The sequence below is a fragment of the Eptesicus fuscus genome, chromosome 9, assembly GCF_027574615.1.
Source record: "Eptesicus fuscus isolate TK198812 chromosome 9, DD_ASM_mEF_20220401, whole genome shotgun sequence".
Lineage (NCBI taxonomy): Eukaryota > Metazoa > Chordata > Mammalia > Chiroptera > Vespertilionidae > Eptesicus > Eptesicus fuscus.
The window spans coordinates 92,530,656-92,545,979 of NC_072481.1; the positions used below are offsets into that span (position 1 = coordinate 92,530,656).

The window sequence follows — 15,324 nt, forward strand, 5'->3', positions numbered from 1 at the left end:
TGATTCCTGGTCAGGGCACATGCCTGGGTTGCTGGATGCCCAGCAGAGGGTGTACAGGAGGCAGCTGATCGGTGTTTCTCCCTCCCGCTCCCTTCCTCTCTCTCTAGAAACCAATGAGATATTTACAGAATCAGAGGCCAAGCATGAGATGGTTCCCCGGAGCAGGAAGCAGCGGGCAGCTCGTCCCCTAATCAGTCAGAGGAAGCCCTTCCCGTTCCTCCCTCGCGCCCGGAGCTGGGCTGGGCTTGTTTTGGATTTGGGGCATTTGTTTCTTTAATAAATGTTTATATAGTGTCTGCTCTATGCCAGACGCAGATGCTGGCACTACACAAAGAGTAGACCATTCAGTCTTCTATTCACCACCCCACTGAGACGATGACAACACTGAGGCGCCCAGCTGGCCCTGAAACCCAGCACTTGTGCTGTCTCCCACCTTCCCGCAGCTGCCATCCACTTGTCCTGGGAGGGGAGCCCCGTTGTCCTAGAGCATCTTCTGTGTGGTCTGGCATCCCCCACCTCCCTCCTCTCACTTCCTGGCCTCCACAGCACCCAAGCGCACAAGTGCTGACTGCTGGCCCCTGGGGGTTGGTGGGCCGGGGTAGGCACAGCCTTGTGGAGACCCTCACTCCTGTAAGGGCAGGCAGGGCTGTCTCCTTTACCTCCAGGCTCTGAGTCTCAGCCCTGGTTCTGCTCCTACCTGTCCCAGGTAGGAGGGCACCTGATGGGGAGAAATGGCAGAGAAGGGTTTCCTGGAACGGGTCTGGGATCCTGGCTCATGTGGGAAAGGGCTTGGGGGTGTTATTTGTTCTATTCTTGTTCATTTAAATTTAAAATGCATCAGGGTTAATGACAGGCAAGGTAAGGCATTCATTTACTTACGTACATTATCAAACCTAAGGAAAATTCTTTGAAACAAAACTTTACAGTGGAAAGCATATTCAGGGTACTCCTGCAAGTAAAATGTGTGTGTGGACAGACAGATGGACGGATGTCCCGATGCACTGACACCGTGTAGTTACTGCTCTGGCACCGCAGTCTGGATCGACCTGCTCTACTCACACATGTTAACTGCTGTGATCGTAATCAGCATTATTTTTTATTTATATTATTATTTAAGGTGCTTGGCACATGTCTGGCCTACAGCAGGTGCACACTAATATTAGCTACTGTTGTTACGATGATTATATCGCCTCTTAACATGTGTGGCAGCCCGGGTGTGCTGGCAGGTAAAAGACACCGGGGTGAGAGACGTATTCCATTTCACCCAGCAGATCGAAAGCCTCCGGAACAGTCATTGGCTTTTAAAGGCCACTGCAGTGCCTCTCCTTTTTTGTCATCTTCTGATTCCCACCCGCCTCCCATCCGCTGCAGGGGAAGCTGTGGCTCCCGAGGCTCTGGTTTGACAGGATGAAGTGGGCTGCTGGGGGAGGTGGGGAGCTGCAGCACCAGTCCCAGGACCAGCTATTGGTGACAAAATATTGAAAGTCACTTGCTTTCCTTTAATCAGCAAATATTTATTTTGTGCGCCCAGGGGGCCAGCAGTGCACTTGATGCTTTGCAGTGACCCTAAGACTGTGCATGAACAAGGGTCATAAACCAAACTGTATGACAAAAGGTCACCACAACCAGGGTCCTGGGTAACAACAAAGAGGTGGAGGGGGGCTGGAGGGATCTTCTGGTTCTAATTGTGAGCTAAGCTAGCAGGGACCCTCCAAACACACACAGATGCCGACTAAGATACACGTTAGCCAAAGTGATACACAGCACTGAGCTCCAGTGCAAGACCCGGGAGTTCCCTGAGCCCAGGACCAAGCAGAGCATTCGAGCAGGACTGGCCAGGCAGCTGCAGGGCATCTGAACCAGAAAAAGGAGCTTGGGCTTCAACACCTGCACAGGGGGCTGGAGCTGAGACCTCAGGCCGTAGCACTTAGAATCGGGCCCTTAAATGAAACCAGGGGTCAGAACTGTTGGTGAAAACAGAGCTGAGGGTGGAAGAGTTCATCCCACCAAGAGACTTAACTCCGAAGCTGGCTGACGGCCTGGGGCTGAGGGTGGAAGAGTTCATCCGTGAACACTGGAGCCTCGATGTCTGCACCACACATGCTGTGTGTTCTGAATTCCCAGTCCTCTCTAAGGCTCGGACGTGAAGGTAAGAACCAGCAAGTTCCTCAGACCCTCAAGGCCAAATGGAAACCTTCGGGGGAGAACCACTGCGGCCAGGCACTCAAGACTCACTCCGAAGAAATGTTCGCCAAGGATAAGCTCACAGGCAAAATGCACAGAATGTATCACAAGGGCCAAAAGCTATAAATTGGGGAGCTTGCCTACCAGGAACCCCAGAAAACAGAGCAATCTGAGATAAGTTCATTAGCTAACTTATTAAGTAGTTACCACAACCCCACACCAATTGCTGTTCTAGGTACTAAGTATTCTAGACACTGCACATGCGTACGAGCAGGTCCCCACTCACGTGAAACCTCCCTTACGGTGGGGTGGGAGGGAGCCCACTGACCATGAAGCCATCAACAAGTGAAGGGCATGGTTTCACTAAGCAGCACATGAAGACGGTGAGACGCAGCGGTGGGACAGAAAGGGCAGCGGGGTGGTCAGGAAGGGCCGCTCTGAAGAGGCGACATTCCTTTCTGAGACCTCAATGATCAGAAGGAGGAAGTCACACACAGTTCTGGGCGGAAATGTGTTCCCAGCACATGGGAGCAGCCAGGGCAACAGCTGGCTCCCACCCGGCTTTTTCTGGAAGAGGAAGTGAGGCCGGTGTGGCTGGAACATGTGGGAAAAGGGAGGGGGCCAAGCTCAGAGGCAGGTGGGTCAGACCACCCGGGGCCTGAAGCCCAGCGGGTTTCTTCTAAAAGCAGGAAGACACGTTGGAGGTTTATGCAGGGCAGGGGCATGCTCTGGGGTCACTGTCTGCTGTGTGGCGAGTGGTCGTGGGCGGGTGAGAGGGGCAGAGGGCTGCCACACTGGCGGGCCCGTGAGAGGCGGTGTGGTGCCTGCCCTGGGGTGGGCGGGTGGTCACTGGAAGGGGGCTGGCCCAGGTACACTCTGTAAGTGGCTTCGTGGAGGCTTGCCAGTGGGTCTGCGTTGGCAGGTGGGTTAAGGAACGGCAGGAACTGGGGTTTGGACGGTTTGCTGAGACGGGGCCGGAGCGCCCTGAAACGTGGAGGCCCATGTAGGAAATGGAGCGTGAAGTCCTGTCCTGAGAGTAGCTGGAAGGGTGACAGAAAGGAGATCGCCGGCTGAGGGGAGGTTTGAAAAGGAGGGTTTTGATCTTGGGGACAATAGGGAACCACTGTAAGGAGAGCAGAGACTTGATTGAAACCACAGCCTGCATTAAATTACAGGGTTTATTAGCATCCAGATCTGGTGAGGCCAACAGAGCAGGAGGCGAAGTCCCTGAGCAGTTACTCAGTTCCCAGGAGGAGGGGCGCTCCACATCCTGGGGGCCACACAGGAGGCTCCGGGGTCGGTCAGGAGGCACCGGGGTCGGTCAGGAGGCACCGGGGTCGGTCAGGAGGCTGAGGGAGGAGCGGGCAGGAGCCTGCACCATGGTTTCCTCAGGGAAGGAGCCAGTGAGGCAGGTGAGCAGGCTTCCTGTCGGCTGGTTTGAATAACTTCAGGGGGCTCTGGGGCACAAGGACTGTCCGCTAGTTGCCTGGTAGCTGGCCCTGGGTGGTGAGGGCAGGGGAATGGTGCCAGAGAGTGACAGCCCCATCGAGAAGGTGGTTGGGGTGTGGGCTCTGGATCGCGGGGTTTGTATGTGAAAGGTGCGCTCACGGGTTAGTTGTTGGCTAAATGTAGGAATTTCCCTCCCAGAAACATAAAAAACACAGGGAATAAAAAGGCATGATTAACGTGTAGCCCTGCAGCAGCTACAGGGTTACAGAATGCTCTGGAACGATGCGCACAGGGGGCTGGAGAAGCCAGCCCGAAAGAGGTGGCAGCAGCGGACTGATGTGCCCGGGAATGGGTGGGAGTTTGGGCAGGGGGTGTGGTGAGCACAGGTGGACTCTCCCGGATGGGGGAGATGTGGTGCCCTAGCAGGTGGAGCTACGATGGGAATGACGTCATCGCACGTGCTGCCTATGGGTGCTCCTGCCTCCGGGTCCGGCACCAGTGAGCTGTGGTTTGAAGGGCTGCAGGCAAAGGAAGAGCTTCAGGGCTGAGCGGCCCAGGAGAACAGAAGGATGTGCTTCTCAGCTGTTGGGCTTCCGCATGCTTTGCAGAGTCAGACGTAGGCACATGTCAGTGTGAAGCGCAAACGGGAGAAGAGGGGGTACTTGGGAATGTTTTTACCTGAGTGTAAGTGCTGTCAGAGGTGGAGGTTAACGCCACAGATGGGTGCGGGTCCCTGAGACCCAGGCAGCCTTTGAACCTCATGGCACTGGGGCCAGATAACAATGCTCATCTAGTCATCTTGCTTGGGAATTGACTCTCTCTCAAGATAGTGTGGCAGAACGTCAGTGCTAATGTAGAAGGAAGTCATACTGACCAGTCCTATTTTGGGGATAAATGTGGAATTCTCCCAGGGTCCCAGAAAACAGATTGGGCATGGGGGGTGGCGGGGCGAAAGGAAGGGGGAGCCTAAAAGAAACTTGGATTTGATATGCTAGGAATTGGCAGGTGAGGACAGAATGGAAGTCGGGGCTGCTGGGAAGCTGCCTTCTAATTATAGATTGTACAAAAGGTGTCCCTTCCAGGTGGCTCAGCCCGCTCCAGGCCACGTGGTGACCCACCTCCCTGAGCAGGAGCTCTCCTGCAGCGCACAGCCTGCGGCCCTGCCTTTGGGGGGCCAGGTGTGTGTTAGAACATCTGGGAAAACTGCAGGGTGGAATATCAGGAAGGTAATACATGGAGCGGGTGACAGAGTTTTCTGAGTGGAACTCACTGTTGAGGAGTGACACAGGAGTGAGAAGGCTGCCCACATGGTATCTACCTAAAGGTTATTTTGGTGGAAACAATGGGAAGTAGGAAGTCGAAGAGATGATAAAGATGTTAGTGACACTTTCCCAAAATGTTAGTACACGTCATCACCGTACCTTAACATGTAAGGTAAGGGAGGAGCGTACATGTGATGCGATGTGAAAACAAGGATGTCCATGTCTGCATGTGCTGGGGACAGTTGTGATGCCATTCAGTAAGCTCCCAATGAGGGCTCTCACTGTACACGCGTGCACCCTTCTTCCAGCAATGTTTGCTGGGTGTCAGGGATCATCATAAACGTGGAGGACACTGTCCTTCCCCATGGAACAGCCTGGCAAGGCGGCTGAATGCTCTGTGACGTATGCTAATGCGCATGTCTTAAACTGTTAGGGACACGCTTTCCCAGAGATCAACAACAAATCTCCAGGAAGGTGTGAGGCTCCATTAACCAAACTATTCCTGGGATAAGGGGGGCGGGGGGGCAGTGGGATTATTCTGGTGTTTAGCAGGGGAAAATGGGGCATCAAAAAGCTCCCCAGAGGCTGGCTGGTGTGGCTCAATGAATGAGCATCCACCTATGAACCAGGAGGTCATGGTTCCATTCCCAGTCAAGGTCCATGCCCGGGTTGTGGGCTCGATCCCCAGTAGGGGACGTGCAGGAGGCAGCCAATAAATTATTCTCTCTCATCATTGATGTTTCTATCTTCTCTCCTCTCTTTTCCTCTCTGAAATCAATAAAAATAAATATATTCTTTTAAGTCTTTCCCAGAACACTCAGAAAAGTGGGAAAGTCATTAAAAATTGGTTTTCGGACGTCAGTGGTTCTCAGAGTGCAGCCTCTGAGCCAGCAACGTCCTCACTACCTTGGAACTTGTTAGAAACACAAAATAAAAAAAAATTTAAAAAGAAACACAAAATCAGTGTCGGGGGTGGGGCCAGAGTTGTGGTTTAGGGACCCCCCAGGGTATGTCACTCAGCCCCAGTTCAAGAAGAGCTGTCCTAACCACTTCACCCCCACCTGCAGTTGACACAGAGTAATACTGAATGTCGACTATAATTGAAAAAACTTTAAAAAAAAATATTTGATCTTCCATTTTCAGTAGTTATCATTTTTTGAAAACAGTTTAAATTTACTTTTTTCAATTACAGTTTTTATTCTAAGAGGACTTATTAAAAAGATGTCTCTTTAAAAAAAAATAAAATAAAAAATAAAAATAATTTTTAGAAAAAGAACTGCTATCCTGCACAGGGACCCTTGGAAGCAAGGTGTTGTTGAGGGGCAAGGACGGAGCTCAGCGGCTGTGGACACACCTCCGTGAGAAGCAATTTCTGATTCCGCAGGGAAATGAAATGTGCGTCCTTGAAAGGCGAGGTGACACCGTGCTTGCCTAGCTCCACCACAGAGCACAGAGCTGTCTTGATCATCCAGACAACAGAAGTCATAGAAATTCCCGGGACTGGTGGACGAGGGCGGCAAAATCTCAGCACTGGATCTAAGCATTTCATCTGCTCTGTGAGAACGTAAGCCTATGTGCATGTATGTTCTGGAGTCTTAGATGATGGCCCGTGACCTTGCTTACCTGTCCTCACACGGACAGCAATGTGGGGCACTGGCCACACTTTCCTTCACGCCCTCCCGGGGCTGTTCACAGGGCCCCCGGGAGGGAGGAACCAGCATGGACGCCTCACACAGGCAGCGCGGGAACTGCCTGGGGAAAGAACAGCAGGTGGAGATGCGTGAAGACAGTGAATTATTAACACACTCGGTTTGGCTAGAATTTCATTCTGACAAGAGGAAAGTGCTGTTGGCAGGCACCACAAACATCGAGAGCATCTGGAAAAGCAGGAATAAGATAAGGAACGTGCAGGAAATAACGAGGAAATCAGAGAAAGACCGGGCTGCCTGTGGAACTGTGGAGAGGAAGCACTGCTGTCAGTCCCCCGAGTGGAAGAGAAACCCTGAAGCGGAGGAACCTGGAACATGCTCTGCAAGGAACGGGTAGCACAGTTGTACCCTTAGGGGGAAAAGATGCTAAAAGGATTTTAATTTTTAACAATTTCAAGAAAAAGCCAGTGTAAAACATTTAAAATGGCCTCCAGTTAGATAATATCCAGAAAAAAAATTGCTAACAATTCCAATATGTAAATGGTCTCTTTTAAATATCATCAGAAATATTTTGGCCAGAATAACCATAATTTTTAATATTTCTATAGAGTTTGCTTTGTCAGGTGCTGCTAAGAACTTTCTATAATTTAGCCCTTTAATCCTCCCATCGACTCTCTGGAATAGGAACTGAGACGATCCAGTATGGATGGAGAAACTGGGGCACAGACAGATTGCTTACCGCCTCTACGGCCTGATTGCCAACAGGGGCCCCCAGAGCCAGAATGAGGATACCAGTGGGTGAGCTCAGGTCACAGTGCAGTGGTGCTGCAGGGCCCGGTGTGGGACCTGCTGGTGGGGAGACTCCTGGGCGGCCAAGAGCAGTATGTGTGGGCACAGAGCTAAGCTGCTCACCCAGGAGGAATCTTCTCTTCCAGTCCTCTTTATTATTTAGTTTATATTGCTTAGCATTTACAAAAAACATTTTTTAAAATCTTTGGGGCATGTCTCACTCCTTCCCCTAATGGAGGCTTAATGAAAATTTAGGTGGATGAATCCATTTTTATTCTTACATTGTTGAAATGATTTTACAAGACCCTTTAAAATTCATTCCAGCAGTTATGAGCCTTTTTTCCTGCCCACACACACTTCCTCTATCAAAAATGGTTTTATTAGTATTTTGCCTGGCCGGCAGCCAATCAGTGATTCTCTCTCATCATTGATGTTTCTATCTCTCCCTTCCTCTCTGAAATCACACACACACATACACACACACACACACACACACACGTGTGTGTGTGTGTGTGTGTGTGTGTGTGTGTGTGTGTGTATTAAATGGTTTTATTTCAGCCCTGGCCAGGTGACTCATTTGGTTGGACCATCATCCTGTACACCAAAAGGTTGTGGGTTTGATTCCCAGTCAGGGCACGTACCCAGGTTGCGGGTTTAATTCCTGGTCAGGGTGTGTACCAATCCGTGTTTCTCACATAAATGCCACCCTCCCCCCCCACCCTGTCTCTCTCTCTCTCAAAATCAATAGAAACAGAGAGAAACCAAGATGGCGGCAAAGGTAAACAACTAAACTGCCGCCTCACACAACAATTTCAAAACTACAACTAAAAGACAAAACGTCTATCACCCAGAACCACGGGAAAGCTGGATAAGTGGATGTTTTACAACTAAAAGGAAAGAGAAAGGAGCACAAACGCTGAAAAGCTGAGGTACGGAGGCACGCGAATCAGGCTGGTGACGGGCAACTGGGCACGCAGCTTTTTTTCAACCCGAAGGGAGACAAGCTCACGATCACTCTGAAATCCAGTTTCTGGGGACACGCGGGGGACCCAGACGCCTACGGGGAGAAGCTGGACTGTCAGCCATCGGGTCAGAAAGTTAGGGTGACTTTCTTGCAGAGGTGCGCCCAGCAATCATTGTTTACTGCACTGGAGCGCGGGACACAGGGACTTGGAATCACGGAAAGGCAGAGACGGCTGACTGGCAGCCATTGCTATTTGCCACGCCCTAGCCTAGTGATGCCCTGAGACCCCGCCCTGCCCTGAGACCCCACCCAGGCTCCACACAGCGGCTTTTGCATATAAATGGCCTACCCTGTGGCAACTTAACCAAATAAACTGCAGCTCCAGTCAGGCTGCTCCAAAACTGCCAAATCCCAAGCAAAGAGGAGAAAACTGTAGTTCTTGCTGTAGCTCCTGCTGGGTGGCCTCAGACAGTAGCTGACCTGCACCCCATTGGAGATTCAGAAACTAGTGTATCTAGTGGTCTGTGTGAGATGACACCAGATTTCAACTACTCTCATAAGGGACACATTCAAGAGGCAGACTCAAGAGGCAGTGAGCATCAAAGCCCTACTGAAACAAGTCCTGCCCCAAAAACAAGTCTCAAGCACAGAAATTCTTCTGTTATAGACACAGTGGGTCCTCACAGCCAATTGGCCTGGAGGTCAATTCCTCCCAGTGACACCAACAACAATCAAGACTTAACTACAACAAGGCTGTACACACAGTCCACAAAGGGGTGCACCAAGAGTGTCCACCTCAGGTAACTGGGAGGCTGACCCATTGAACCATATAGGACACCTAGCTCACAAAGCTACCCTACCAACTCAGGGAAGCAGCGAAAATGAGGAGACAAGGAAACAGATCACAAACGAAAGAAATGGAGGAGAACAAACGACTGGACATAGAGTTCAAAAACACAGTTATAAGGTTTTTTAAGCATTTCCTAGAAAAGGCCGATAAATTTAACGAGACCCTCGAGGATATGAAAAAGGACCAACTAGAAATTAAACATACACTGACTGAAATAAAAAATATTATACAGAGACCCAACAGCAGTCTAGAGGAATGCAAGAATCAAGTCAAAGATTTGGAATACAAAGAGGCAAAGGACACTCCTCCAGAGAAGCAAGAAGAGAAGAGAATCCAGAAAGTTGAAGATAGTGTAAGAAGCCTCTGGGACAACTTCAAGCGTACCAACATCAGAATTATGGGGATGCCAGAAGAAGAGAGAAAGCAAGACACTGAAAACCTATTTGAAGTAATAATGACTGAAAACTTTCCCCCACCTGGTGAAAGAAATAGACTTACAAGTTCAGGAGGCGCACAGAACCCCAAACAAGAGGAATCCAAAGAGGACCACACCAAGACACATCATAATTAAAATGCCAAGAGCAAAAGACAAAGAGAATCTTACAAGCAGCAAGAGAAAAATAGTTAGTTACCTACAAGGGAGCACCCATACGATTATCAGCTGATTTCTCAACAGAAACTATGCAGGCCAGACGGGAGTGGCAAGAAATATTCAAAGTGATGAATAGCAAGAACCTACAATCAAGATTACTCTACCCAGCAAAGTTATCATTCAGAATTGAAGGTCAGATAAAGACCTTCACAGATAAGAAAAAGCTAAAGGAGTTCATCACCACCAAACCAGTATTATATGAAATGCTGAAAGGTATTCTTTAAAAAGAGGAAAAAGAAGAAAAAAGTAAAGATAAAAATTATGAACAACAAATACATATCTATCAACAAGTGAATCTAAAACTCAAGTGAATTAAAAATCTGAGGAACAGAATATACTGGTGAATATAATAGAATCAGGGGCATAGAATGGGAGTGGATTGATAATTATCAGGGGGAAAAGGGTGTCTGTGTGGGGGGTACAAGAAGAGATTGGACAAAAATCATACACCTATGGTTGAGGACAGTGGTGGGGAGGTAAGGGCAGAGGGTGGGGTGGGAACCAGGTGGAGGGGAGCTATGGGGGAAAAAAGGAGAAACAATTGTAATAATCTGAACAATAAAGATTTATTAAATTAAAAATAATAATTAAAAAATCAATAGAAGCATCCTTGGTGAGGATTTTAGAAATGGTTTCATTTCAAAAAGGACCAGAGTACCACATTATGTCAACTCTGTTCCAGATAAAATGGGGCTGTGAGATTCCCTACATACCAGGGGAGATGCAAATTCGGTTATACCAACAGTTAGTCACACAGGAAAATGTTTTCCTCAGAGGAAACTGGAAGCAGTGGATCATAAAAAGCATATATAGTCTCTGGGAGCTCGAATAAATCTGCAATAATTCTTTTTATAGGTTATCAGATAGTTAATTTGGGGAGACTTATAAGAAACATAAAGCAGACACATTTCTTTTTTTAGTTGAATTCTATTTGTTTAAAAATTATCTAGGTGGGTAATGCCGGCCAAAGGCAAAGTATAAATAAAAATGGTGGTCAACATTTTATTCCAAACCATTAAAGGAGCAACTAAAAGTGAGATAAAAATGTTCTCATCATTGGAGCTTTGGGAGCTGCTGATGGCATGGAATTTCAGGGAGCCCTCAGGCAAGAGGCTACCCAGTTTTCAACTTCTGAGTATACAGAGATGACGTAAAGTAACAGGAACCCTGTGGTCAACAAGACTGCTTCCGGGCAGAAGCAGGGAAAGGCCTGTGCCGGGCAGGGGTGGGGGAGGTCTGGCCTCTGCTCCGAAGGCCAGTGCGACCGACTCCAGTGCTACCTCTTTGTCCTCCCTGTCCCCATGCCCAGGTGAGCCCCAGCACTGCCTCTCACGGCCCCCACCGAGGAAGAGGGGTCACTGGGCCCTGCCAGCAGGCTGGCCTCAGGGCCTGTGTGTTCTGTGGGAGTGGTGGCCGCAGTCAGGTGGATGGCCCTCTGGGGACAGGTGTCCCGTGATGGCTGCTAAACAGTCGCTGCAGCAGCTGGCACAAGTCCGTGGGGGTGGGTAAAGGGAGGCCAGGGCCCAGCCCCCATTCTTGGGGCCTGGCGAAGCACACATCAGTGTCGCAGGAAGTGGGGGTCGGACAGGTCAGCACGGCCGCCCTCAGTCGCTGGGATTCGGTGGCCAGCTGTGCCTGTTTCTGTAGGAGTTGGGAGAGGCGAGCACGGCAGAGGCAAGAGGCTGCTTTCCAGGGCCTTGTACGAGGTTGGGGCAAAGCCAGCAGGGCCACAGGGTAAACGCGTCAGTGAGTGTGTGGCCTCGGTGGCTCCGTTGCCTCCTGCCCGGGTAAGATGGGAGCCGACAGGGCAGGAGAAGCTCGGTCCGGGGCGAGGGGTGACTGGGCGCCTTAAACAGGCTGCTGATACAGGGGCCCGGTAAAACTCCATTTAGAGAACGGCAACATAAACCCTTTCTTTGTTCCTTCTGCCCGCTTACCTCCTCAAATTGGTTTTCAACATCACGTTTATTTTTATCATTTGTAAAAATTCCAGATTAATTCCACCTGCAGCATTACATTTTGAATGCCCCATGGGCTATATACTTTCTGCAGCCTGATAATTGCTTATGTGGTAAAAAAACAAACACAAAAACAGAAGGAGAAAGAGCACAAGGAGGGAGAAAGTGGAGAAAACTAACCCAGCTACAGAATATTTTCTGCTGAATTCCTAGTATTCATCTGTTTGCAGTATTCACTGAGAAACATTTTAAATGTGTCCCAATTATTACACATTCAGAGTTGCTTAATCTAAAAGGCTAGCTCCAAACACATCTTAGTGCTGACTGCATTCCGCATGGCCAAAACCGAAAGCATCAATACATTTGTTCAGTGCGTTGCCATGATCAGCATCTTTCGAACCTTCCAGAAAGAGGCAGCCGTTACCACTAGTCCCTTGAAGCAAATCTCGAAAGAGAATGTTGGAGCCAAGTACGGCCTTAGTGTCATTCCACCATTCCACTGCCCATTATCACCCATTCTACAGATGTGGGGAAACTGAGGCCTGAAGGTGACCTGCCCAGTCACAAAGCTGGTCTATAAGCCCAGGACTCCTGATATGTTCCCTCCACATTTCTATAGTAAAAGAAGTAGGGAGCAGGGAGCTTGCGTATACATTATTTGGAAAAGCAACAGAGCCAACGGTGTGAGTGTATGTGACAAATTAGTGGAATGGCCATTTAAATAAAAGAATTCCTTGTTTTACAAAGAGATTTGCAAGAAGAGTTCATTTGCATTGGGAAAATTTGGGGCTTTAACCATCCTAAGAGCCAATTTTTAAAATTTATTTAAATTTTTTTTTTCTAATCCTCACCCGAGTATATTTTTTCCATTGATTTTTTTTAGAGAGTGTGGAGGGGAGGGGAGAGAGGAGGAAGATGGGAAGGAGGGAGAGAGGGAGAGGGAGAGAGGGAGGGAGAGAGAGAGAGAGAGAGAGAGAGAGAGAGAGAGAGAGAGAGAGACATCGATGTGAGAGAGACATATCAATTGGTTGCCTCCCATATGCACCCTGTGGCCTGGGATCGAGCCTGCAACTGAGGTACACGCCGTTGACTAGGAATCAAACCCTCAGTCCACTGGCTGACACTCTGACCACTGAGTAAAGCCAGGGCAGAAGAGCCAGGGCACGACTTTTACTTGATTACATGATACTCAGCTCTTCTCCCTAAATTACTAAGTTTGACTCACATCATAAACTTGACATTTTTAAAGAGCTAATTCATATCTATTTGCTATCTCTTCACCTGAACCTACTTATCTACAAACAGAACTAGTTTTTGTTTTGTTTTTTAAATCCAAGTGAAAACTTATCTGCTTGAACCAATACTATATTTTGTAAGAGCTTTGAACCAGAAACTTAAAAATATTCTCCCAATTGGTATTTAATTCAATGCTAGACTTTGAATTACTTTTTTTAAAATTGGAGAATCTTTTCAGAATTTCATATTGACTGTGATACTTGGTAGAACCCAAAAAAATAGCTAGAATCACCTCTGTGAATCAAAAGCACCTTCCTACAGTCTATGACTTTCTTCATATACGTGTTCAGGGAAGCTTCAGTCCTACAGAGCCCTTCATGATTCCTCTCCCTCCCATCCCCTGTCTCATAGTGTCCTTCCCTCTGCATTGGGAAACCTATTTGATAGAAGCTCTTACCTGTAAGGCATTTGTTAATCTACATGTTTTTCTCGACTGGCAGGTTGAGCATGCTCAGCACATGTTTATTCCAGGAATGATGTAATGTTGCATCACAACATGAAGGCATACCTGTCTACACTAAGTTCTAAAACTAAGCTCTTCAGTAAAACAAGTGACTGGAAGATAAAATCCAGGGTGTTTGCAGTTCATCTTATTTCCTTTCCATACATTTTTAAGTAAATATTCTCATGTAATTTTAAGAGGATAGATATGCTAAAATGTAGAGAATGCCAAGCTGGCATTTTATCAGGACAGGTGCTAAATGAGTTAGCAGGAAGGCAGCCCAGGTGGTACACCTGTCTGTCAGATCCTCCAGTTGGGTAGAAGGAATGCTTGGTTTTATTCTTTTTTTCTTTTTTTAATTTCTTTATTGATTAAGGTATCACATATTTGTCCTCATCTCCCCATTCCCATCCCACACCCCTCCCCACACATGCCCCTACCCCCCTGTTGTCCTTAACCACTGGTTAGGCTCATATCCTTGCACACAAGTCCTTTGGTTGATCTCTCCCTCCTACCCCCACCCTCCCCTACCCTTCCTCTGAGGCCCGACAGTCTGATCCATGCCTTCTTGTTTCTGGGTCTGTTCTTGTTCATCAGTCTATGTTGTTCATTATTTCCCCTAGATGAGTGAGATCATGTGCTATTAGAAATACACTTATAAGAACCGAAAATGAGACAAGCAATAATGGTTATGGTGACAGGCAAATGAATCCGTCTGTAGTGAGTTTCTTTCTGGGCCAACAGTTCTTTTGAGACCCAATTTCAATGTCCAACAGTTCCTTATGTGTACATGTCAGCACTGACATTACAGTTCTGGATGGTGGACAAATGGTGGTAATGCAGGTCCGCCTCTCTCTGGTTTGGTCCTGGGCAACCTGCAGTGATGCACAGCTGCTAACTGCTAGTATGGCAAGGCCACGTCAGCGTCTTCCATCTCTGGACTGCTTCTCTTCTGTCTTCATGGCTGGAGTAGTCCTGTCGATTCCTCTCTGTTGCTGGAATCCACATGGTCTTGGAGTTGTTTTCTGAAAATATACAAACATATTCTCGACCAAAAGTTAATAAAGGAATATTTTCTATAAATTTGACTTGGGATCCTATTTCATTTTTTGCCCAAATAATTTTCCTCTGGCTTGTTTTGACATCTTGTGTGTTTTTCATGGGTGTCTTGCTTTTAGCCTTACAATTAATTTTCTAAAGTATTAATTTTCTAGATGTAATTTACTTATAGGATATTTTTCCTTATATGATATTCTTCTACTATCCCCTCCTTTTTTGATTTAAATGTTAGGTTTTATTCTTAAATGTCAAGGAAAAAATATCAACTTCATAGTATTAAGAAAGGATCAAGCCTTGAGTTTTAATGACTGATTCTATGGAGTTACAGGTTACAGGAACTAAGAGGTAAAACAGATCCATGAATGTGAATCAGATGGGCTTGAGACTTAGCCAAACAATATAAAAATCAGGAGTGCAGACAAAACTGGGAAAGTGTCTGGGAAGCAGCATGGTACTATGAAACCATAAGGTGCTAGTGGTTTGGAAGGCAGCGGCTAGTGGGGTGCTGTGGAGGAGGGGCGGGTAGGGTCTTGTTTCATTGCATGCTGATACTGGGCTTTGAGGAACAACATCTAGTGGAATCAATCAGGGAAACAGAAAACGTTTCTCTCTTGATGTGGTAATATTATTTACATGATGCCCATGGAAAAATGGTTCCATGTAAATAAATGTTAACTCTTTAAGAATTAACATTTTATTGTGGCTATTTGGTGAATATCTTTCTAAAAGATACTTTTTCTACTTTTTACACAGCACTATAAACATCGTGT

General features: G+C 47.6%; 1 protein-coding gene across 7 annotated transcripts in view; it reads left to right on the plus strand.

Annotated features, from left to right (window-relative positions):
- Positions 1–15,324, plus strand: part of SLC22A23 (solute carrier family 22 member 23) — a 190,713-nt gene that overhangs the window by 134,269 nt on the left and 41,120 nt on the right. Inside the window, exon 4 of one of the 7 annotated variants that reach the window (XM_054721535.1) lies at positions 108–277. The exons of 5 other annotated variants lie outside the window; for them this stretch is intronic. In XM_054721535.1, the coding sequence (XP_054577510.1) occupies positions 108–191 (84 nt within the window). In that variant the 3' untranslated portion in view covers positions 192–277. Of the gene's footprint in view, positions 1–107; positions 278–15,324 lie in introns of those variants that run through there. One more of the 7 variants, XM_054721534.1, reaches the window with a different exon arrangement.